The 23,408-nt window shown below is 47.5% G+C and overlaps 1 protein-coding gene across 7 annotated transcripts in view; it reads right to left on the reverse strand.

Moving 5' to 3' along the window:
* The window catches only part of ASPH (aspartate beta-hydroxylase), a 584,233-nt gene that overhangs the window by 64,395 nt on the left and 496,430 nt on the right, over window positions 1-23,408 (reverse strand). For all 7 annotated transcript variants that reach the window (XM_086965790.1, XM_086965792.1, XM_086965789.1 and 4 more), the window contains one exon: window positions 13,142-13,279. In XM_086965790.1, the coding sequence (XP_086821916.1) occupies window positions 13,142-13,279 (138 nt within the window). The remainder of the gene's footprint in view (window positions 1-13,141; window positions 13,280-23,408) is intronic.

The following is a 23,408-nucleotide window of genomic DNA, read 5'->3' on the forward strand; positions in this document are numbered from 1 at the left end:
AATGTATGTGTCACTATAGTGTGCTGTTTTTAAATCCACTTACTCTTTGCCTGCCATCTCAGGACTCTGTTGCCTGCTCCTTTAGCTCACCGCACAGCGGATTCAGCGCTGGTTGCGGACTCGAGCACTAAACAATTCCCGCCGCCATTACCGGCGAGCCGCGAGGCCATGCCCACTTTGAGGCCACGCCCGCCCTGTTCTGCATAAAAACACTGACTACGAGCGCTTGCATTAGAACCACGTATCCTCCGGAGGCGAAAGCCGGGAGTTCTCTGTACTAATTTATGTGTCACTATATTGTGCTGTTTTTAAATCCACTTACTCTTTGCCTGCCATCTCAGGACTCTGTTGCCTGCTCCTTTAGCTCACCGCACAGCGGATTCAGCGCTGGTTGCGGACTCGAGCACTAAACAATTCCCGCCGCCATTACCGGAGAGCCGCGAGGCCACGCCCACTTTGAGGCCACGCCCCCGCCCTTCCCACCCCTTGATAACATGTGCATTCACCGTACTCGCAGCGGACGGGCGCAGCGGGCGCGCCATTTGCGCGCCTAAGGCAAGCCCATCTACGCCCGTCATCGCCAAGACATCGCCTCTCGCCTGTCCCCTGGCCAAGCTACACGGGAAGTCTACCACTATGATAGAGATCTCCTTATCGCCCTGAACCCTGGGAGGAGCTGCAGGATGATATCGGGACATCTCGGACAGACATGCCTTCAATGTAACTCATGTCATTTTTCCACCCCCAGCCCTTGTCTACCCCGGCGCCTCTCAGTTGCGCACAAACTAACTCCTCTCACTATCCTACAACTTAATGTTAGGTCTCTCTGCAAGCACCATCAAGAGGTTAATGCTCTTCTACTCGAAGAAAACCCTGACATTCTCTTTATCTGCGAAACCTGGCTACATGATGATACGACTAGTGTTTCTAACCTCACGCTACCAGAGAGCTACCAAATGAAATAGATAGAGATACCAGAGGTGGCGGCATTGCTGTCATCTACAAAAAGCAATTTCTCTGCTCCTTTACTAAAGAAAACATCTCGAGCTGTGAAGGTGCTCGCTTTAAGATCACAGCGGGCCCCCATTTCTCTCTATCTGGCCTCTATATATATATATCGACCCCCCGGACCTACGTCTACATTCATTGAAGCTTTCCTTGAAGCAGCGAACTCCCTTGTGGTGAGCTCGGCAAACTTCACTATACTAGGAGACCTCAATCTCCATTTCGACCGAAACCAAGACCCTATCATTAAAAACCTTCTTGCCGACCTTTCAGCCCTTCAACTCTACCCCCTGATCCAGGACGCTACTCACTCTGCTGGACACATACTAGACCCTGTTTTCACCAACATCCCAGAAACTATAACAGCGGCGCCCAAACCCATGGGATGGACAGACCATTACTTAATCAAATTCTCGATATTGATCAAGGAAACGTTCAACAGGGCTGAACCCACCCGTCGCCTAAAAAGATCATGGCACAAACTCTCAACCAGTGACATGCACTCCATCTTAGGAGAATTCCATCAAGAGACACATATGAATATCAATACAACATATGCTGCCTCCATGACTGGATCACTCAGGGACTAGATACCCTCATCCCTCTTAAATGGACTAAAGGACGTAGTTCCCCCTCCAATCCATGGTATAACAATACCTTGAAAACCATGCGGAGGGAATGTAAGAAAGCCGAGAGAGCCTGGAGACGAGAATACAATGACAGAGATAAAGCTTTCTATCTGTCCAAACAAAAGCTATACCACAAAGCTATTTGTTCCGCACGCGCCGCCTTCTATGCTGAAGAAATTAATTCCAGCCCTAACCCTGCCAAAGTTGTTTTCAAATTAGTAGTAGAGCTGCAGAGTAGCAGATCTCCTTCCTCCAGCATTACCTCTGCGCAGCAATGTGAGGACCTTGCCTCATTCTTTATTGAAAAAGTTCAAGAAATCTATAAATCTTTCCCATGCCACTCTGCTACACCACTCAGCTCCCCTATACCCACTAGTAATAGCACCACGATGACGCACATACCTGAAAATTCTCATCAGGACCTTACTAAACTATGTAGAAAGGTCAAATTGGGTTCCCCATCAGACCCTATGAGACCAGTCCACTTCATCCAATCCCTAGACTTCTTTTTACCCTCCCTGGCATCTATATTGAATCTCTCCTTCTCCTTGGCCAGTGTCCTGACTGCATGGAAACAAGCATGGGTCTCTCCCATTATTAAAAAATCGACCCTCGATCCCTCCAAATTGGAGAATTTTAGACCCATTTCATTGCTCCCATGGCTGTCCAAACTCGCAGAGGCCCATGTAAACATCATCTTGTCCAAACACATGGATCTAAACAACACCTTAGATCCATCTCAAAACAGGTTTAGGCCGGGCCACAGCACTGAGTCTGCCCTCCTAGCCACGTCGGAACATCTCCGGATGATACTTGATGCCAGTCAAAGTGCTGCACTGATCCTATTGGACCTCAGCGCGGCCTTTGACACGGTATCTCATAACATTCTACTAAATCGTCTGGCTACTGTGGGTATCTCGGACCTTGCCTTAGAATGGTTCCGCTCCTTCCTGAAGGATAGAACTTTCCGGGTATCAGCTCCTCCATTCCTCTCCCAGTCCCATTCCATCGGACAGGGAGTCCCTCAGGGCTCTGCACTCAGCCCATCCCTTTTCAACCTATATGTGCAACCACTTGCTGCAGTAGCCAGAAACTGGGACCTCACGCTGGTGTCATACGCCGATGACACACAGCTGGCCATCACTCTCACCGAGGGTCCCTCTACCTCTTCCGCAAAGTTCAGGGATGGTCTGGCTGCGGTGGCCCAGTGAATGTCAGATAACTGCCTGCAGCTTAATGCAGGCAAGACGGAGGTGCTGCTCCTCGGAAAGAATACTAACCACTGGAACCAACACTGGTGGCCATCGTCGCTGGGCACCAGCCCACCCCCCAAATCCTTGGTCAAAAACCTAGGCGTCTGGATGGACTCTTCACTTAACTTCCAAACTCACACAAAAAAAAGTAGCGGCCACCTATGTGGGCCTGCTGAGGAGCCTTAAACCCATACTCGGCTTCTTCGACTCCAAGATTCGCCAAATGATTATCCAAGCCACAATTCGTTCCCGCTTGGACTATGCCAATGTCTTACTTCTGGGCGCCAACAAAGCGGAGATAGCACGACTGCAACGCGTGCAGAATACCGCGGCAAGAACCTTGGTCGGTCTCCCCCACAGGTGTTCAGCCAAAGCCACAATCCGAAAGTTGCACTGGCTACCTATCGAGCCTCGAATCCAGTTTAAAGCTCTCATCATGATCTTTAAAATCCATAAAACTGGACGCCCAGGACTTCTCCGGCCACTCCTCACACCCTATGTGCCACAGCGCAACTTGCGCTCTTTAGGCCAACATCTACTGACGGTCCCCCGCACAAAGCTAGCCCGTACCGGTGGACGCTCTTTCAGGGTGCTAGGAGCCAAACTTTTGAACACCTTGCCAGTAAGCATTCGCTCTTTGGAAAATCTGTCTGCTTTCCGGAAAGCCGTCAAAACCCACCTATTCCCTGCCCTTTAGGTCCCCCGCCTCTTCCCTCTGTCCTCCTTTGAGCTTTCGTGGTTCTTTAGCGCCGGGACGCCTCTTTGCTGGGGCAGCTGTTTGCGCTCTATCAAATTTTAACATAATATAACATATGATTTGTTATGCTATGCTATGTTTTGCTGTGTTTGGTATGCTATGCTGTGTTTTGCTATGCTATTATATGTTTTGTTAAGCCATGCTATGTTTTGTTGTGTTTTGTTATGCTATGCTATGTTTTGTTGTGTTTTGCTAGGCTATGCTTTGTTATGAGATGTTTTGTTATGCTATGCTTTGTTGTGCTATGCTTTGGTATGCTATGTTTTGTTATGCTATGCTTTGTTATGCTATGTTTTGTTATGCTATGTTTTGTTATGCTATGCTAAGCTTTGTTTTGCTATGCTATGCTATGTTGTGTTTTGTTATGCTATGCTATGCTATGCTTTGTTGTGTTTTGTTATGCTATGCTATGTTTTGTTATATATGCTATGGTTTGTTGTGTTTTGCTATGTTTTGTTTTGCTATGTTTTGTTATGCTATGCTGTGTTATGCTATGCTTTGTTGTGTTTTGCTATGTTTTGTTTTTCAATGCTATGCTTTGTTATACTATTCTATGTTTTGTTTTGATATGCTTTGTTTTGTTATGCTATGTTTTGTTATGCTATGGTATGTTTTGTTGTGTTTTGTTATGCTATGCTTTGTTATGCTATGCTATGTTTTCCTATCCTATGCTTTGTTTTGTTATACTATGCTATGTTTTGTTATGCTATGCTGGTGAGGGTGAGTGAGGGTGGGTGGGTGAGTGGGTGAGTGAGTAAGGGTGGGTGAGTGAGGGTGGGTGAGTGAGTGAGTAAGTGAGTGAGTGTGGGTGGGTGAGGGTGGGTGAGTGTGTTAGAGCGAGGGTGAGGGTGAGAGGGTTGTGAGGTTGTGTATCCTATGCTTTTTTTGTTATGCCATGCTATGTTTTGTTATGCTATGCTGATGAGGGTGTATGAGGGTGAGTGAGTAAGGGTGAGTGAGGGTGAGTGAGGGTGTGTGGGGGGGTGTGAGGGTGAGGGCGAGGGTGTGATGGTGTGTGAGGGTGAGAGGGTTGGGAGGGTGAGGGGGTGTGAGGGTGAGGGTGTGAGGATGAGTGAGGGTGTGTGAGGGTGAGGGTGTGTGCGGGTGAGGGTGAGTGAGGGTGTGTGAAGGTGAGGGTGTGTGCGGGTGAGGGGGTGTGAGGGTGAGGGGGGTGAGGGTGTGAGGGTAAGGGTGTGTGAGGGTGTGAGAGGGGGTGTGAGGGTGAGGGTGTGAGGTTGAGTGAGGGTGCGTGAGGGTGTGAGTGAGGGTGTGTGATGGTGAGGAGGTGTGAGGGTGGGTGAGGGTGTGTTAGGGTGGGTGAGGGTGTGAGAGGGTGTGTGAGGGTGTGTGAGAGGGTGAGGGTGTGTGCGGTGAGGGTGGGTGAGGGTGTGTGAGGGTGAGGGTGTGTGAGAGTGAGGGTGTGTGAGGGTGAGGGTGTGTGTGAGGGTGTGTGGGGTCGCGGGTGTGAGAGTGAGGGTATGTAAGGGAGAGGGAGGGTGGGTGGGAGGGTGCGTGACGGTGAGAGGGTGTGTGAGGGTGGGGTGTGTGAGAGTTGTGAGGGTGAGGGTGTGAGGGTGAGTGAGGGAGGGTGTGTGGGTGAGTGAGGGTGAGGGGGTGGGGGGTGTGAGGGTGGGGGTTTGTGGGGTGTGAGGGTGAGGGAGGTGAGGGTGTGTGAGGGTGGGTGAGGGGGTGTGAGGGTGGGTGAGAGGGGGGTGAGGTTGAGGGGTGGGTGAGGGTTGTGAGGGTGAGGGGTGCGAGGGTGTGTGGGGGTGTGGGGGTGTGAGGGTGAGGGGGTGTGAGGGTGAGGGGATGTGAGGGTGAGGGTGTGTGTGTGAGGGTGTGTGGGGTCGCGGGTGTGTGAGTGAGGGCATGTAAGGGAGGGTGGGTGGGAGGGTGTGTGAGGGTGAGAGGGTGCGTGAGGGTGAGAGGGTGTGTGAGGGTGTGGTGTGTGAGAGTTGTGAGGGTAGGGTGTGAGGGTGTGTGAGGGTGAGTGAGGGTGTGTGGGTGAGTGAGGGTGAGGGGGTGGGGGGTGTGAGGGTGGGGGTTTGTGGGGTGTGAGGGTGAGCGAGGTGAGGGTGGGTGAGGGAGGTGAGGGTGGGTGAGGGGGTGTGAGGGTGGGTGAGGGTGGGTGAGGTTGAGGGGGTGTGTGAGGGTGAGGGTTGTGAGGGTGAGGGGTGCGAGGGTGTGTGGGGGTGTGAGGGTGTGGGGGTGTGAGGGTGAGGGGATGTGAGGGTGAGGGTGTGTGTGTGAGGGTGTGTGGGGTCGCGGGTGTGTGAGTGAGGGCATGTCAGGGTGCGTGAGGGTGAGAGGGTGTGTGAGGGTGAGTGAGGGTGTGTAAGGGTGAGGGGGTGTGAAGGTAAGGGTGAGGGGGTTTGAGGGGGTGTGTGAAGGGGTGTGTGGGGGTGTGATGGGGTGTGAGGGTGAGGGTGGGTGAGGGGGTATAAGTTTGCAAACAACAATTGCTTCCATGACGTCATAAATCGAGTGAAGGGAGATTAGTAGCATGTGTGTCTACAGACGCGGACTCTGAGGATTACTGTGTTAAACATTGCGCAGTCAGAGCAGGGAAGAATGTACAGCGCAACGGCCTGCGCAAGCCTACAGTACCATACAGCTTGGTAGCACCAAGAGATCCGTGGACGGGCTAGAAAGGGGCAGACATGACAAGTCCACTCTATCTCCCTCTGATTAGAGCACGCACAGCTGTATCAGGTAGCAATTCAAACAGGCGAGAAGTATTGGTTTTGCCAATGCTTGTTATGGTTGAAAGGACTACTATGAATAACCAAAAAGCAGCGATCCCATTGTTTCTAGCCAGCTGTATTCAGCTACATCTTGACTGCAGTACTTTATTAGAATTCCTTTAAACGTGTATCTTTATATCGTGTGGGTGCAATACGGTTTGCATTGCATGCGTACCTACTCTGCATTTTTAGGAAAGAGTGCCCCTATCTAAGCAACAAAATTCAGCTTATAGATGTTCACTTTTGACTATAGTACTTCAGCAGAATTCTTTTAATGTTTATCTTTGTGTTCCGTGTGTAATACGGTTCGTATTGCATACGTGTGAACTCTGCAGGTTTAGGAGGATGTACCCCATTTAAGCACAAATATTCAGTGTGTGCGTTTTCATTAGAATTCAAATCACCTACATTTTAGCAAGAGTGCGACATAGAGTACACCATCCTCTTCCCTCCAAGTGTTTCCCCGCAAGAATGTAACTTGCTGCAAACTCTTAGCAAAGAACGTTCCCTTGCATTCCAAAACAAAGAAATCATCGCGCAATAGAACATGTTGCTGGAGGCTGGTCATTCACTGTTACCCAACTTTCACTGGGGGAAGCAGCTGGAATGGTAAAACCCATAATCGGCGTTTTATTAAGCAAAGAAAGGCTGTTTGTGGAGTTGTCCTGTGGTGTCTCTCGGTGGTTAGACCTTTCTGGCCCTGTGTACAGTACGTGTGCACTGAACAATGAAAGAGGTGATTAGAAGCAGCGCTGCAGGATAATGAGGAAAGGCAGGCTTTCATTAGCGCTCGCAGCAAAATCGTGCTGCTGCTGGAAGCAAATGTACCAAAATGGTTGAGTTGCATTCTGAAAAGAGGGGGAGGAGAGGTGAGCTGAGGCAATGGAGGGGTGAATGTGAGAGGAGGGTCTCATGAGTGGCAGTACTACCTCTCGGAGAGGATGGAGGAGCAAAAAATATTTTTTAGCAGGCAGCTAGGCAGAGAGCCTGCTGCTCTTCTCTCGATTTCCCTTGTTTTTCTGCTGAAAGAAACCCTATTTTGCAAACGCCCGGTGTCAAAACAGCAGGGAGCGCACTATTGAGGGGGAGGGGGGAGCGGGGGGGGGGGTTAATGACGGATTTTGCAAGCGACAGTGCGGCAGTAACCCCAGCACTTGTGTGGAGTGCTCTCAGACAAAGAGAAGCACTCCTAAACAAACGTATTTAATGTGTGGTTACATTTAAAGCGGGGCCAAGGAATATGAATGCAGTTTTGCATTTGAAGCATTGTTGTAACATTTACGTATTGTTACATCAATCCCGATGCATTTCGGGCAACGGTGTGCCCTTCGTCAGGGGAAACATCTGTGAATGAGACCAGAAAAAACAGCGCTTACAAGAAGTATTCACCCATAGCGGGCGTATAATACTGTCAGGTCCATAACCGAACCTAGTAGCCCACATGTGCGCAATGAACCTGGAAAGGTGAAAAAATAGTAAAAGCATGTAGGCGAGTGCAGTTGTGAAATGCCCACGTGATATCTTAGCAAATGCAACACTAAACAGGGAAGAGTCTAAACAAGCATTGGCCATGAAAGAGACAGGGCCCTGAAAGTGTGGCCTTGAGATGCGCTCTGTGGTGGGGGAGGGGGGGTCAGGGGCTGTTGTGAGAGGCGCAACAACAAAGGAAAGGCAAAGGCAGAGGATGTTTATAAGATTCACCGAAAGTGTCCTATAAACGCCGTGAAGTGTGAAGCAGATCCCTTTGAAGCTCTCGGAGGCAGGAGCAAATGGTAATGGGAGGAGAAATGCTGCTGGAAGGCTCGGGCAAGCTCGTCTTGGCATTGCTGTGGGGAGGGGGAAGGAGAAATGCCGAAGGACTGGGAGGAAGGGTGACTGACGAGAGTGAATAATTATGGGAGGAGAGATGCTGTCCTGAGGCAGAGCGCACCATATGGAGAGGGAGGGGGTGGGCCGAGTGCAGGAGAAATGCTGCTGGCAGGGGGGAAGGCTCAGGCAAGCTCGTGCATGAGGAGCTTGTCAAGTGATTCTTTTCTCATGAACTCTTTGAAATCCGCCTGGTAGGAATTTTTTGGGTTGACAACAAAAGGTTCGAGTAAACTCGACCTAACAAGGGCTAAACAAGTGTGGACCACATGAAACAGTGAAGTCAAGGCACATATCATTGGGGTAGCTAGGTGATGTGAAAGGTGGAAGGTATCCAATGTTGCGCTGTACAAGAGGAAAGAGTGAAACACTGGAATAGATGAACAGAGAAAATCTTGATACTTTCCCCTCACCGGTGATGACTACATTCCACACAGTGAAAGTTCAAGGCAACAGAATGGAGAAAAACCAGATGCTGGGATTTCTTCAAAAACTGGACCACAGGGACCTAGGCATGAATGTGGACCACCGACAAAATAGAAGGACTGCTTGTGGTATTGCTTTCTTCCGTTCTCTCTCTTTTCTTCCTTTTTAGCGCTGTAGTGGTATTTGTGGAGATATAATTTTTTTTCTTCATGTCTTTTGCTACTTTACTCAATTAAGTTCTATGGGTCATTGAAGATTAGAAGAGAAGTGACGTGCACAAAGCAGTTATGAGAGTGGTGGGGTGGTCATAAAACTAAACAACTTGCAATGTGCAGTGGTGGCCTGATGATCTGAAACCCGTTCCATCACCGAAGGAGACGGTAAAGAACTTGGGTGTCTGGTTCGACACCGGTCTAACTTTTGAGAAGCAGACAAGAGCTGTTGCCGCTGTTTCCTTTGGGCTCCTGAGAGGACTGAGGCCCTTGCTTGGTTTCTTTCCTCCCAGAGTACACCAAACTATCTTGCAGGCCTCCATTCTTGCGAGGCTTGATTATGGCAACGCCTTATATCTAGGTGCCAATAAGGCGAGCATTAAACACCTGCAGAGGGTACAGAACACGGCTGCACGTATGCTAGTGGCACTCCCAAGATCTCAATCAGTGGCTCGGGAGCTCTTGAAGTTGCACTGGCTGCCAATTGAAGCCCGCATTCAGTTCAAGGTGCTGTGCAACCCGCACAAAATTCTGATGCATCAAGCCCATATGGGGCTATCGGATTTACTAAAGCCTTATTTGCCCAGAAGCGCTCTGCGTTCTGCCAACCATGGTCTGGTTTGTGTCCCTCAAGTAAGGAAAGCGAGGGCGGGGGGTCACTCGTTTGGCCTTTTGGCAGACAAACTTTGGAATTCCCTCCCAGCAAGCATCCGAGTCATCCCTAAACTTTTGACGTTTCGGAAGTCCCTAAAAACATGGCTGTTCCCCACTATCTGATATTTGACGCTTGTGAGTTTCCCTGTCTCCCTTCAATGCATAACGGCATACAGCTCCTTTTCTGCCATCAAGCCTTTAACTCTAACCCTTTAACACTGCTGCACAGTCTAGTGTTTCCACTCCCTCAATTATTCACTCTCTAATCTCAATATCTAATACAACGCCTGGATTATTCACATTTTAAAATCCCTCTACATTGCAGACAGTTAATCCCTCTTGAGCCCTGTTAAACGCATCCACTTCATGTTACAACAAAACAAGCGCGACCAGCGTCTACAATCACAAATGAAAATTGGACACACAGCCAAAGAGAAGAAATTGAAGTCAAAGGTAAATAAGCAGATGCCGTACGGCCAATTAACGTGGGTACATCTGTCATTAAAGAAAGCTAGGAATAAACACCTTATTAAAAAACGATTACATCTGCTAATTCTGTAAAAAAGATGTTTCCATAACATTGCAAGCATTTCCATTAACATGTGGAGTCAGAGCTGACAGATGGTTATTAGTATCTGTGATATAAACAAAGAGAAAATGCAGGTTAGGGCATTATGTACGCGTTTTTTTTTTTAAATGTTATTTTGTCCCAACTAAAATACCCAGTGGTCCCGCTAGATACAGCTCGTACCAATCAGGAGCCAGTGTGGAATGATAATGTAATAGAGGTGCCGTTCCTCCGAAACAGAACAATATTAATTTTAATTTACTTAAATTTTTTCTAATAAAATTAGAACAAGATATGCTGGCAGAGAGCATTTGTATTTACGCCGTGCCACGACAGACACTAGGATAGATTTTTAGGTTTGGATTTTCACAAAGCATTTTTAAACCATACTTACTGCTTACAATATACCTACAGTGAGCTTTGGGTAAGCTCCTTTCATTATCTTTCTTTGCTCGACTTCTTTAAGCCATCGGCCTCAGCCTTTGCCAACCCTGTCTTAGCCCAGTTACAATTTGGAGGTATCCTTCCACCTCCATTGGATACTTGCATTGAACTGCATGAGGGTCTACTTTACAACGGTGGTCCTCTCTCTGTCTGCGCCTGCTGGCTCACTCCAGTGTTTCACTCTATTGTACTAATGCCGCATGACAATTCTTAACCAATAAAATGGGTTATCTCGCACAGACTGTATTATACTCCCAGCATATCTTGTCAATAATGTTGAACAATGGAACTGCATTTCTTGTATTGTATTGCAATATTTATGTAGCACTTACTACCACTATGGGGCACTTGCTTACATGAGTAGCACACACTACACCTTGTAGGGATGTGGTTGGAAGTGTGTTGTTTTTGCTATGATCCTGTGTGGGAAGTGTTTCCATGTTGCGCGTGAGGACAACTGCGGATTGGTTATTGTGCTACAGGACATAGCGCTTTACAGTATGATGGATGAATAAGTGTGAAAGACAGGAGCACAGATTATGGCTTTGAGGAAGCTGGCAGCTTTGAGCAGCTCTGCGGGTCTCTTTATGGTGTTTCTTATGTTCAGAGTCCACTTAGCTGATTAACACACAGGGTTGTCCATTCTGATATACTTTGATAAAGGTTTATGATCCTGACCAGGAGAAATGGCAGCTGGGTTGGCCTTTGTTAATAAAATTCTCTTAAAATAGAGTGGGTCGAAGGTGGTGGTTGTCATTATGGAGCATGCAGTGGCGGCTCCTCCACTACGGAGGAGGAGCGTCGCCCCACTGAACAAAAGGAAAACTAGAATGAAAGTAACTATTGTTATTATCATTTTAGCTTTCCTTTGCGGTCAGTGGCTCGTCGGGCGGGGCGGGGCTAGGCACAACAGGGGAGAGGAGTGCTTAGCACTCTTTAAGTGGGCATGGCTGCTTGACCGGCCCTCTTGGGCTGGCCAGTTATGTCCACTTCGAATCTTCCTCACCAGGGTACATTACACAGACTGGTGAGGAACATGCAAAGCATCCCATTCCCCAGCTGAGCTCCGATCCACAGCGCTCAGACCAATCACTGTCATTGGCTCAGGGGAACCTGGGAGCTTGGATGCTTGCTGCTGCAGGCCGGGACTGCAGGAAGGAGGAGAGGTTGTGGACGGCCGTTTCAGGTAAGGTTTTTAAAAAAATCTTTTCTTCATAGTCGTCCTTCGTCCCCCCCCCCTTCACCCGAATCCGGTAGCAGCCGCCACTGGAAGCATGTGCACATCAGACTCATGTATGAGATGTAAGCATAGTTCGGGTTCCGCAGCTCTGTGACAGCTTTGCATGTGGTCAGCACACAAGGGTGACCAGGCGTCCCAGATTTGCCTGGACAGTCCCGGTTTTCTGACAACTGTCCCAGCAGATTTCAGGAAATTAAGCTCATGTCCCGGTTTTTTGAGAGGGTAGGCTGAAAAGGGTGGGAGGTATTTTTTTTATGTTTCGCAAAGCAGGGGTAGTTAGCAGCTGTTATAGGAAAGCAATTTAATTAACAGGCATGCAACTAGCTTTAAAAATGGCATTTTATGTATTTTCTTACTGCCTTTTCTGTAATTTTCTGCTAAGGAGCACTGTCCTTCTGTGCACTTTGAAGTAAAATTGTAGTCCCTCTTCTATTTTTGGGGAATGTCCCGGTTTTCTGCTTTAAAATTCTGGTCACCCTACAGCACACTCATCACATACTGTGGAGAAGCGCGTGTTAAGGTACGAAGCCCATTATTTATGCACAGCAGATGGCAAATTGCCATGTGCCATGTTGTGTAATACCACTCAGCTGGAGGCAGCTTTTCACCACTCCAGGTAAAGGTCACCAGCTCATAACAGAAACGTCAGTGTGATGAAGGTCAGCAGCCAACAGAAGGATGAACTAACGTGTAACACGTGACAGTATTTATTGTCTTTGTTTCACGCAGTATTCCCTGGTTGTACTCGCCGTAGTGCTGTTGTCGCGCCTCTACCAGCTTTTCACTTCAAAATAAAGCACTCGTCTTTGTCACGGGGTGCCTGACGCAGGGGCGGCTCTAGGCTCATGGTGGCCCTGGGCAGGGAACATAGGTAGAGGCCCCGGCCGGGGCCCGCACCATTTCTTAAGAGCGTCAGGGGCCCCGTCTGGGGCCCGCACCATTTCTTAAGAACCTCAGGGGCCCCGGGCGGGGCCCGCATCATTTCTTAATAGCCTCAGGGGCCCCGGCAAGGGGCCCGGACCATTTCTTAAGAGCCTTAGGGGCCCCGGCTGGGGCCCGTGCACCATTTATAAGTGCCTCAGGCCTGGCGTGGTGGCCCCTGGGGTTTGGTGGCCCTGTGCAGGTGCACAGCTTGACATGCCTAAGACCGGCCCTGACGTGGGCATCACTCTACAAATCCACAATAATGTTACATCGCTAAATGAACATGTTAATTATTAGAATCACCACACATTTGCATGCACGTTATTACCGTGGTTTTGCTATCTGCAAATACAAATTCTACATTAAAACTGTCCTTGTGACTGTCTCGGGGTCACAGTTATGGTGAGAGGGCAGCTTACCTTGACTAAGTCGATGTACCCAGTTTCCCTTGACGTCCACCACGGCTGAGCCTTCAGTCCGTTGACGTTGTAGAGGGAGCGCTGCCACACCGACGCGAAGTGCCCTCTCTTGTGGCCAGCTTCATACCACGTGTACGCCTGCAAGGTTAGAGTTTATAAAGTATCAAAAACCGCAACGTCCTCAGCGTCATTTATTCTGCCTAAAAATGACGAAAGCTCCATTCTGGCAGTGATGTATTTTCTATTAGATTGGGAGGCCAAATGATGAGCAGAAATAAACTACCTCTCAGAAAGCGCAGTATGAGGGAGTAATCTCCTACAACATATTCATTTCCCAGGGTTAGTTGTGCTGGGATTATCACGTTTAATGTTTTGCACATTTCTGAATTCCATGGAATCTGTGTGTTACAGTAGAGTTGGCTGGAGAGAAGACTGTTAAAACAAATTCATATAAAAACACAGTTAAAGTACAGTTTTGGTTACAAATTGAAACCAAAGAACATCTGCACTTAAATGCGCAAGTTATTTTGATAACTTTATTGCGGTCATAGACCATAAAAGCACAGATAAAATATGTACATACACAAGATAAAAAACATAAATAATTAAGAATACATTGTTAAAAAGTTATTAAACAGTAAGTTATCAAAAGAAAGGTAACAAACATCACAATTAATCACAATTTATCGCAATTCATTAAAGTGAGCCTTCTGCGCCACATACCATGTAAAAACCGGGAGACCGCAAACACAATAAGTGGGGAGGTGTCATATCTTAAAATTCTAGAAGCTTGTGCACATTGCTTTAGGCCAAAACCTCTGCATAACGGTGCCAACCAGCACCTCCGTATTATACTATAAGCTGGGCAGAAGAATAAAACATGGACGATATCCTCTGTGGTATTGTTACAGACTGGACAAATTCCCTCCTCTCGTCCATCCCATTTACAAGTAAATGCCCCAATAGGTAGACAACCATGTCTTAATTGTGTATAAAGTTTTCTTGCAAGGGGAGACTGTATTAAGTCCAGAAACTACTCCCTCTTGGACACGAGTTTTACCTGCAAAAATTCTGTGGACAATCTGCCCAAAGTTGTCGAGCAATGCAGCAGACTCAGGTTGTAATGTCTCAGGGAGGCCAAGAGCTCTATTCTCTTCACTTCCGGGCAGCTCACCTCCGGGGTCTCCCATAATTGGGGCATACCAATTTGATGTGCAAGGGTTTTAATATGGGCTAACCAGGGAATATTCTTGTTCTTCAACTGCCCCAAAACTGCAGTGAATTCAGCTCTATAATCCTCGAGCTCAGGTACTGTCCAAAGCCCTCTCCAATACAGGAGAGGTCGAGCAGCTAGCAGTTCTGAGATGGACTCTAAGCCTAGGTCTAGTCTCAGGGGTGTGAGCGGGGTGCTCTGGGGGAGGCCTACCAAATTCCTCATAAAGGCCTGCTCCACCTTAAGAAGGCTTGGTGTACTCTTATGGCCCCAGAGTTCTGCACCGTACATCACAGCTGGTCTAGCTTGTGCCCCATAGATCTCAAGGACTGGGGCAACTGGCTTAAACAGGGTTGTTCTCTGGAACTTGCCAATGCCCCCTACGATCTGCGACAAACTCAGAGCAGATTTGGATACCTGTGGGCCCCAGCCGAAATCTTCAGTCAGGGTGACACCCAGGTATACAAAGGTTCTCACCCTTTCCAGCGGGACACCATTTAATACAGGGTTAGGGCGAATGCGCTTTGGGGGATGAAAGATCATAAACTTCGTCTTTGCTAAATTTATCTCCAATCCCCTCGAAGCGCAGAATGATATAAAACCGTCCAGAACCCTCTGGATACCTGATGATGTTCGAGACAACAACAAGGTGTCGTCTGCAAACTTCAGAGCAGGCACCCGACCAGTGGCCAACCATGGAGCATCACTGTCCCTGACATTGTCCAGTTCACCCACCAGGCCATTTATATAAAGACTAAAGAGCTTGGGAGCCAGGGCACAGCCCTGGCGTACACCTCTGGTCACGGGGAAGCGGGCTGATAATTCCCCGTTCTTCCCACATCTCACCTGGTCGTAGTACCCTGCATGGAAACGCTTCAGGACGTCTAGTAGATAGGGCGGGAGGTCTAGTTCTTTCAGGACCCTCCATAAACTCTCCCAGGGAACAAGGTTGAAAGCTGCTCGCAGGTCTATGAAGACAAGGTAGAGGCTGCCACCCTCTACTCTTGCTGTCTTTCAAAAAAGGACCTGCAGCCTAAAGATTTGGTCCAGGGTCGAGATTCCAGCTCTAAAGCCGGCCTGAAGGGTAGTCAATACTTTATGCTCCTCCATCCACCCCAGCAGTCTATCCAGGAGGACTCGGCCCATTAGCTTCTGCGAAGTATCCAAGAGACTAATCGGCCGATAATTTCATGGTACTAAAGGGCAGCCCTTCTTAAAGATTGGGACAATCTCGGCCCCTGCCCAGGTGTCCGGTAACTTAGCTCCCCAAAGGACCGCATTAAATAAAACAGCCAAGTACGGCGCCCAGATTTTTGGCTGGGAGCGGAAAAGATCTCCAGGTAATCTGTCAAGGCCTGGGGCTTTATTAGGTAGCTGCCTGGTGATTGTCGATTCCACCTCTTTAACTGAGATATTCTCAATGTCTCCAGGGCCCACCCTTGCCCTGGTATCCCACTGTCCTATCGGATAGCCCAAGTCCGAGGCCCCCCGCAGTCGACACTCGTGCGGGAGGTCTGTGGCTAGGGGCATCCGGAGGGCATCATCTGGCACCAATATCTCTGCCCCATTTAAATATTCACTAGTGTCGGTCTCAGGGCTGGTGTAAAGCGCGCCTCCCAAACTGACGGCACAAGTTATGGTTAGCTCTGTAATCCTTGTAAAACTGCGATGCAAACCTAACTTGCACACCAAATACAATGCTGATGACTTCATCCTTGAAATAACACGCATTTACAAAGGACATAACTGATCCTTCAGGTTAGATTACATAGTACATTAGCACTATAACAGACAGCTATTAATTTAGTATTATTTCATGCTGTACCTTTAGGTGCTGTTATTGACTGGAATACATATTGTGAGGTTATGAGCATTGTATTTGGTGTTCCAGTTAGGTTTTACATTGCTGTGTTTTGAGTTATAGATTGCATAGCAAACCATAAATTGCCAATGTCAGTGTTTTTTTATTGGTTTTAATTGCTAACAACTGTACTCTGTGTTTTTTAAGTGAATGTATGATTTCTTTTAACATGATAAGGTTTTATAGAATATCCTAAACCATAATTTCATTTTAATTGTAGTTTTTTCACCAAATTTCCTTTTTTATGATATACCATAGTCAACTTCTATGAAATTGTTTCCTACGCTATGGTTGTACCTTTGGTGGCATACAGCAAGGACCGGTCTTCAGCCAAGCCTATCCCATAGATCAGACCTTGTCCCCAACCCACTGTAGGTGGTCAACCCAGACTGCGCATCAAACTTCCTGCAGAGTCTGGCCATCAGCTAGGCCTGATCTGATGCAAACGGCCACCCTGCTCAAGGCCTTCGACCACAGGAAGCGGTGTTGGACTGTAGGGCTTGGCCATGTGGCATGCTCTGTGCCCACCCTGCCACTGGTGGTGAAAATTGCAAAAAAAACAGTTGATGGACAGAATGTAGAACAATGTCATACATTCACCCCAGTACAAGGATCTGGGCCTAAATCCATCGTTTTTTTGCACTCCACACCATCCTGGGTTAGACACTGGCTATATGCAAATCAGCTCTGACCCTGTGCCTCATGGGAACAGTCCAGTCCGAACTACCAAGCCATGTCTTTCCCAGACCGGAATCAAGCATCCAAGGACCGGTTTCTGGCTATCAGCCTTCATCAGCCTGGGTAGCTTGACTCCAGTGGTGTGGAGAGCCTGGGACTCTCGTCTGAGTATACCCAGCACACTCGGGGTGAAAATTGCAAAAAACACAGTTGATGGAATTTTGCAATTTTCACCCTGCCACTGGTGGCATCTCCTGCTGCAGCGTGGGTTGGATGTAAGGCCTGGTCTTTGACAAGGTGCACAACCCCCACTCAAGCAAGCCATGCCGCACACAGTCACTGGCCATGTGCAACTGTGTGGTGTCATCTTTTTCCTAAAGAAGGATCCACAACCTTATACACATATCTTGAGACCACCAGGAGGATCCACGAGGCCCAGGATCTACAAATTCAGTCATGGATCCACAACTCCCCCAAAACCCACTTTTATATATTTTTTGTATGTTTTGAGGGTCCCTTTGGTGTCCCCCTAACAATACACGGGCCTGGGTAGTGTACATTCGTCCTGACCCCTCATGCCCTATTTTACTTTATTTTTCACAACAGAGTGCTCAGTGTATCAGCTTGGGTGATGACAGCAGTAACAGAATTTGTTTTGGACAGCCATCCAATCATGGTGCACCGGATTCACAAATCCATAGCAGGATTCACAAATCCCCAATCGACACCAACAGAAAAAGCTCATTAGCCCAGTAGTACTCCTTTATTTGTTGTACATAGATTCACAGATCTTCCAAAGATTTGTGACTCTGAGGAAGATGTGCAAATTAATGGTTCCGATATCTCTCCCTTTTTTTAAATCCTTTTCAGTCCACCCACATTTTTGTAATGCTTGCTTATTTCAAAATACTTAACAAGATTTATTCTCAAATTAAGCATATGCATTCTATAAGTGCAGCTCTACGTTCAGGCCAAGTTTGGTAAAATTCCGTTCAGTGTTTTTTTGTACTTAAGCAGAAACAAAGGATTTCTCTGGAAGTCAAAATGGGGAAAGCCACTTCATCGTCTTCCTTCTTTATCCCACACGCCCCGCCCCGTCCCTTTAATGGATTCGCACAAAATTTGCCATACCAAAACCAAATTGGATGGCATTTTTTGAAAAGTTTGTGCAGATTTGTCAATTGGCAACAAGGTTATTAAGAAAACAAAAAACAATTTTATAATGCAAATTCTAATCTACCCATAACTATAGAATTGCTACCACTGAATGTGTAAAGCTTCTTTTCCCATATAAATTAGAAATTTAAAGATAATTTACTTAACCAATGCACTGAGGGAAAAAAAGTAACAAGAAACTATTTTAAATGGTCATGATATTATGAAAATGCACATTACATTGTAAAATCCTTGGAGAAAAACATTGCAGCAAATAGCTCTATTTTAATGTAGCTGATATCTCTTTGCATATGTCTTGACATTCGTTAGTTCTGTCAAGACACAAACAATTAGTACTCTACCTTTGCATTAGTTTAATATCTTAGAATAATTGCACGGATAGTTTTAAATACATGATTTCAAACTCATACATTTAAAGCAGCAATGACCCAGACCATCCATTGTAGGGTCTTGTTAAACATACAATATTCACACATGTGAGCAGGAATTCATCACCGTATTCATAAGTGGCGCAAGTGATCTTTGTCATCAAATAAGATTCTGGAAAGATTCAGAACTTTCCAAATTTCAAGACTGGGACACCACCATCCTCCCAGGTGGTTTCCTAGTGTGGCATAGGTGGTTTTCTTACCCAACACTGGTTCGAACAACAAATCAGTGAGGCAAGTGAAAGTGTGGTAAGGGATTAACTCTCCTGCATTTCTTGCAGATGCATCAAAAAGGGCGACAATGTCTGTGCACTCTTTGGGAAAACTGTGGTTCGGCACCCAGCAAGGCTCAAGGGAACCTAACCTGAGAGATTCAGAGCTAGGGTCCGACCTGTGCCATAACTCATCGGTTTGGTCTGTCAGGCCAGATATCACTCACTGCTTTGCAGGAATCTATGGATGCGGGTTCCAATATTTGCTCTCTGTCTTCTGCCAAGTCCTCAGCTACAGATAACGTTGTATGAGAGAGCCCGAGAAAAAAGCCCATAGACAGCTTTGCTCAGCCCTTTCCTGTTCCATCTTATGCCCCCTGGATCACCAAAGACCTTATCCACCTCTTGCTGAGGCCGCTTTCTAGTCTATTAGCTACTCTGAGGACATCCAGCCAAAATTGACTACTTTACAACAAAAATTGGGGTAGCTAAAAACTCCTCTAAGGAGCTTTTTAATTCACTCCAATTCCCTATCTAAGCAGCAGCAGGAAAATCAGTTCAGGCCTGACCAAGCTTTCTGTAATAAGATGGCTAACTTCTTTCAAACGAAGGTGCAACTAATTTACGATGACCTCCTCTACACAGCTAATGTTGCGGCCATAACTAATAGGCTGCCTGCTGGGGAGAATGCCACTTAGAGCCAATTAACGAGTTTCTTGACCCTTACACAAGAGAAAGTGAATAACCTCCTCTTAAGAACTAAGTCAGGATCACCCAACGATCCTTGTCCCCCCCCCCCAATTTTACACCTAGTCTCAGAAACGATTAGCTCCCATTTAACTCCCCTCCTAAACAAAGTAGTTGAGTCAGGGATTTTTCTCTGTGCCTGGAAAAAAGCTGGTATTAGGCCGATACTCAAAAAGCCTGCCCTGGACTCGACTGAGGTAAAAAAATTATCAACTGATTTCATGCTTGCCAATAGCAGCCAAAATTCTCGAAAAATTGGTGAACAGGGAGTTAACTCAGTATCTTGATTCCAATAGCTTGTTAGACCCCAGTCAGCATGGCTTTTGATCATGCCATTCTACAGAGTCGGCTTTGATAATGGATACAGAGTAGATTCGAGACAGGTGGACGGGGGGGCTGGGCCGTCCTTATCCTTCTAGACCTATCAGCAGCATTTGACACCGTGAATCACACAGTGTTAGTGCGGCGGCTGTAGGGATTGGGGGGACGGCCCTGGCCCTCCTCGCCTCCTTTCTAGCTTGTAGGGAGCAGAGTATACTCTGGGACAATCTGCAATCTGACACTTTCCATCTCCTGTGCGGGTTGCCGCAGGGATCAGCCTTATCACCGACTCTATTTAACATCTATGTCACTCCCCTGGCCAGAATCATCAGAGAGCATGGTTTCACTTTGGTCTCATATGCGGATGACTCCTCGCTCTTGGCGTTACCTTGTTTGTGGAGACTCTTGCCCGTAATTGGATTTTCCTCTGCACCTAGCTGCACCCGCTTCGCTGGTGCCGCGTCGTCTGTGCCTGTCCTGGGGAGGCTGTTGGGAGCAGGAGTAGCTCACAGCCCAGGCGCTTTGGACTTTGTGCCCTGCACAGCACACCTGGTTCGCGCTGCCTCGGTGCCACGCCCACAGGTCATCAGCCGACCATAAACGCCTGCCAGCCCCTCTGACATTGGGGCTCTTGGCGTTACCTTGTTTGTGGAGACTCTTGCCCGTAATCGGATTTTCCTCTGCACCTAGCCGCACCCGCTTCGCCGGTGCCGCGTCGTCTGTGCCTGTCCTGGGGAGGCTGTTGGGAGCAGGAGTAGCTCACAGCCCAGGCGCTTTGGACTTTGTGGGGCCACCCTGTGGTGTGAGAGGCGGACAGAAGGAGCGGCGCAACTGCAGGGACTCGCTTTCCCAGGAGTCCCTGCCCTGGACAGCACACCTGGTCCGCGCTGCCTCGGTGCCACGCCCACAGGTTATCACACGTCATACTAGAGAGACCCTGAATCCCGCTGCGCGGGAGCGCAACGGGCGAAGCCCGGGCAAAGGGCGAGCCCTCTGAGGCCCTCGGAGACCGCAGGAGACTGGGCTGGGCCCCCTCCATTTCGTCGAACATTTCGTGATTAAGACGCTCTGCTGTATGTAATAGTAAGCCGTGGGTAATAACATTTTCCAGCCAGGTTGTTTGTAAAGTTAGTGGCTTGTATCATTTGGTGGGCCACAGCAGTGTGTTAGAATAAGCCCCATTAGTGATTGATGATGTCATCTCCCATTAAGGATAAGCAACTACTAATAGGAGGAGATAACCAGCGCACGCTTGATAATTTTATATTTAGGGTTGCCACTGGAACAGATAAGGAAATCGCCCTTTCTGAGCGACGAGCTGAGAGACGTCGTTCTATTGAATCTATTAAAAATAAGCTATCATCTTTAGGTTCGCTAAAGTTAACGATTTCACCTATTCACAGTATCTCCTCTGTGAATGGGGACTGTGAGGCATTCCTAAATGATAGTATCCCACTACTCTTGCAAGAAAGAACTCTCCCACTAGTTGCAGTCAGTGACCTGACTATAAATGAATCAGCTTTTTTGTAATATGACTCCAGAGGCAGAAGTCTTGCCCGACACTCTGCTGCCACGAGCGGATTTAACCCACACAGTAAAGGAAGCATCTAAAACCCCCAGAGCCCAAGGCCCACCACCCAAAAGAAAAAAAAAAGAGGGGGGACTCCTTACGTAAAAATAAGACTATTTGCAAAAATGGTGGGCCCAGCAAAAGACCCATTCTTAGTGTATCCACACCACCTATAACGGTTAACCCAACATCTATCCCGACAAATGACCCATCTAGCACTAATCTAATGGGCAGTATAGAACAATTAATAAGATCATTCACACTGTCATTGGTGGAGAGATTGAAAGGACTAACCCACCACCTCGAGAAGCTAGAAAAGGACATTGGGGAAATCAAATTGGCAATTAAGGATTTATCTAAATCAGCACTAGAGCCCCAAACCCCTGTCTTGCTTCCTACCACTATTGTCCAGAATGGAACAAAAACCGCCAATTTGCCCAAACCAAAACCCCGTAAAATATTACCCCTTAATACAGCGGTGCTAAATAGCAAAAATAATGTTAAGAAGACACAGGAAGGAGTAATATCAAATCCACTTGGAAATGCCTCGAAATTGAATTCTCGTGGTATTGCCCCCGAATCTAGTGGCCAAGAAAAACCTGCCAGGACACTCCCAGTCAAGAGGCTTAGAGTAGAACTGCCCCCGGAAGCGGTCCCGTATGTAGCGGTCCTCACCGGAGTGCCAGTCTTAGCGGACGGTTGTGGAGATCAGCGTGGACTGAAAAACAAAGTCATATATTGGTTGAGGCAGAATTGCCCAATCCACCACAAATAAATGGGGTAATTCTTAACGTTAGGCGTCTTCCCTGGCTGGGACTTAATGGGTGACATTGTTATAATAAGAAAAACCTGCCAGGACACTCCCAGTCAAGAGGCTTAGAGTAGAACTGCCCCCGGAAGCGGTCCCGTATGTAGCGGTCCTCACCGGAGTGCCAGTCTTAGCGGACGGTTGTGGAGATCAGCGTGGACTGAAAAACAAAGTCATATATTGGTTGAGGCAGAATTGCCCAATCCACCACAAATAAATTGGGTAATTCTTAACGTTAGGCGTCTTCCCTGGCTGGGACTTAATGGGTGACATTGTTATAATAAATTTTCAAGATGACAGAGTTGTCAGATACATTGTAAATGGGTTCCCCCAAAATGTTGGTAATTCAATCACTGTACGTGATCTGACTTACTTTTATCCCAGAGGAATAGTTGCTCCGGTATACAATCTTAGGCCCTTGGTTTATCAACAGAGCAACTATACTGGCCCTTCACTTTGTCATCCAAATATTGGCTTTGGGCCTTCATTCCAAATGCAGGAAGGTAGTTCCAGACCATTCTTTCACCATCAAGCTGATTACTCCTTGCCCACTTTTAATCGCATTGCAGCATTAGCGGGCATGGAGGGAGTCGATTGACTTTGCTTAGGGGGTGTAGCAGATAATGAAGTCGCTGGTCTACAAAAGGTTCCCTACATACTTGTAGAGCCAACTAAAACTAGCAATGTACATGTTCCTTCCCCAAAGTATACTTGGTCCCAAAATATATTGACTGAGAACGTGGCTGAAGATGAGGGGCAACCAGTTTATGCACAATTCTCAGGTAGGGGAGGCAAAAGGGGGGAGGTTGCTGATGAGGTAGTCAGAATGGTGACCTGGAATATAGCCGGTTTGGCTGCCAAATTTAATAACAAAGAATGGCGCCAGTACATAAGCAAATTCTCTATAATCTGCTTACAAGAAACTTGGGCAGTCGACAATAGCTCCCTACACATACAAGGGTACAAATGTTTCTTTGTTCCGGCAAGAAAATCTAGACCAGGTAGGGCTATGGGTGGGTTATCTGTATATGTGGACCTGAACCTCCCTGGCACATGGTCGACCTCAAATTGTAACTCTCACGATATTCAAGAGGTGCGGCTCAAGGGTAAAGGACTCAATCTGACAATGTTCAATGTTTACAATAATATGGTGGGCGGGGGTTGCAATGTACTGATAAGAGAACTGGAGTATAGATTGTGCCAGGATTCTACTTGTGAAGCCAGGACCCATGCCCAAAATAGTCTGGTCATGG

This window comes from Lissotriton vulgaris, chromosome 4_1 (assembly GCF_964263255.1).
Source record: "Lissotriton vulgaris chromosome 4_1, aLisVul1.2, whole genome shotgun sequence".
Lineage (NCBI taxonomy): Eukaryota > Metazoa > Chordata > Amphibia > Caudata > Salamandridae > Lissotriton > Lissotriton vulgaris.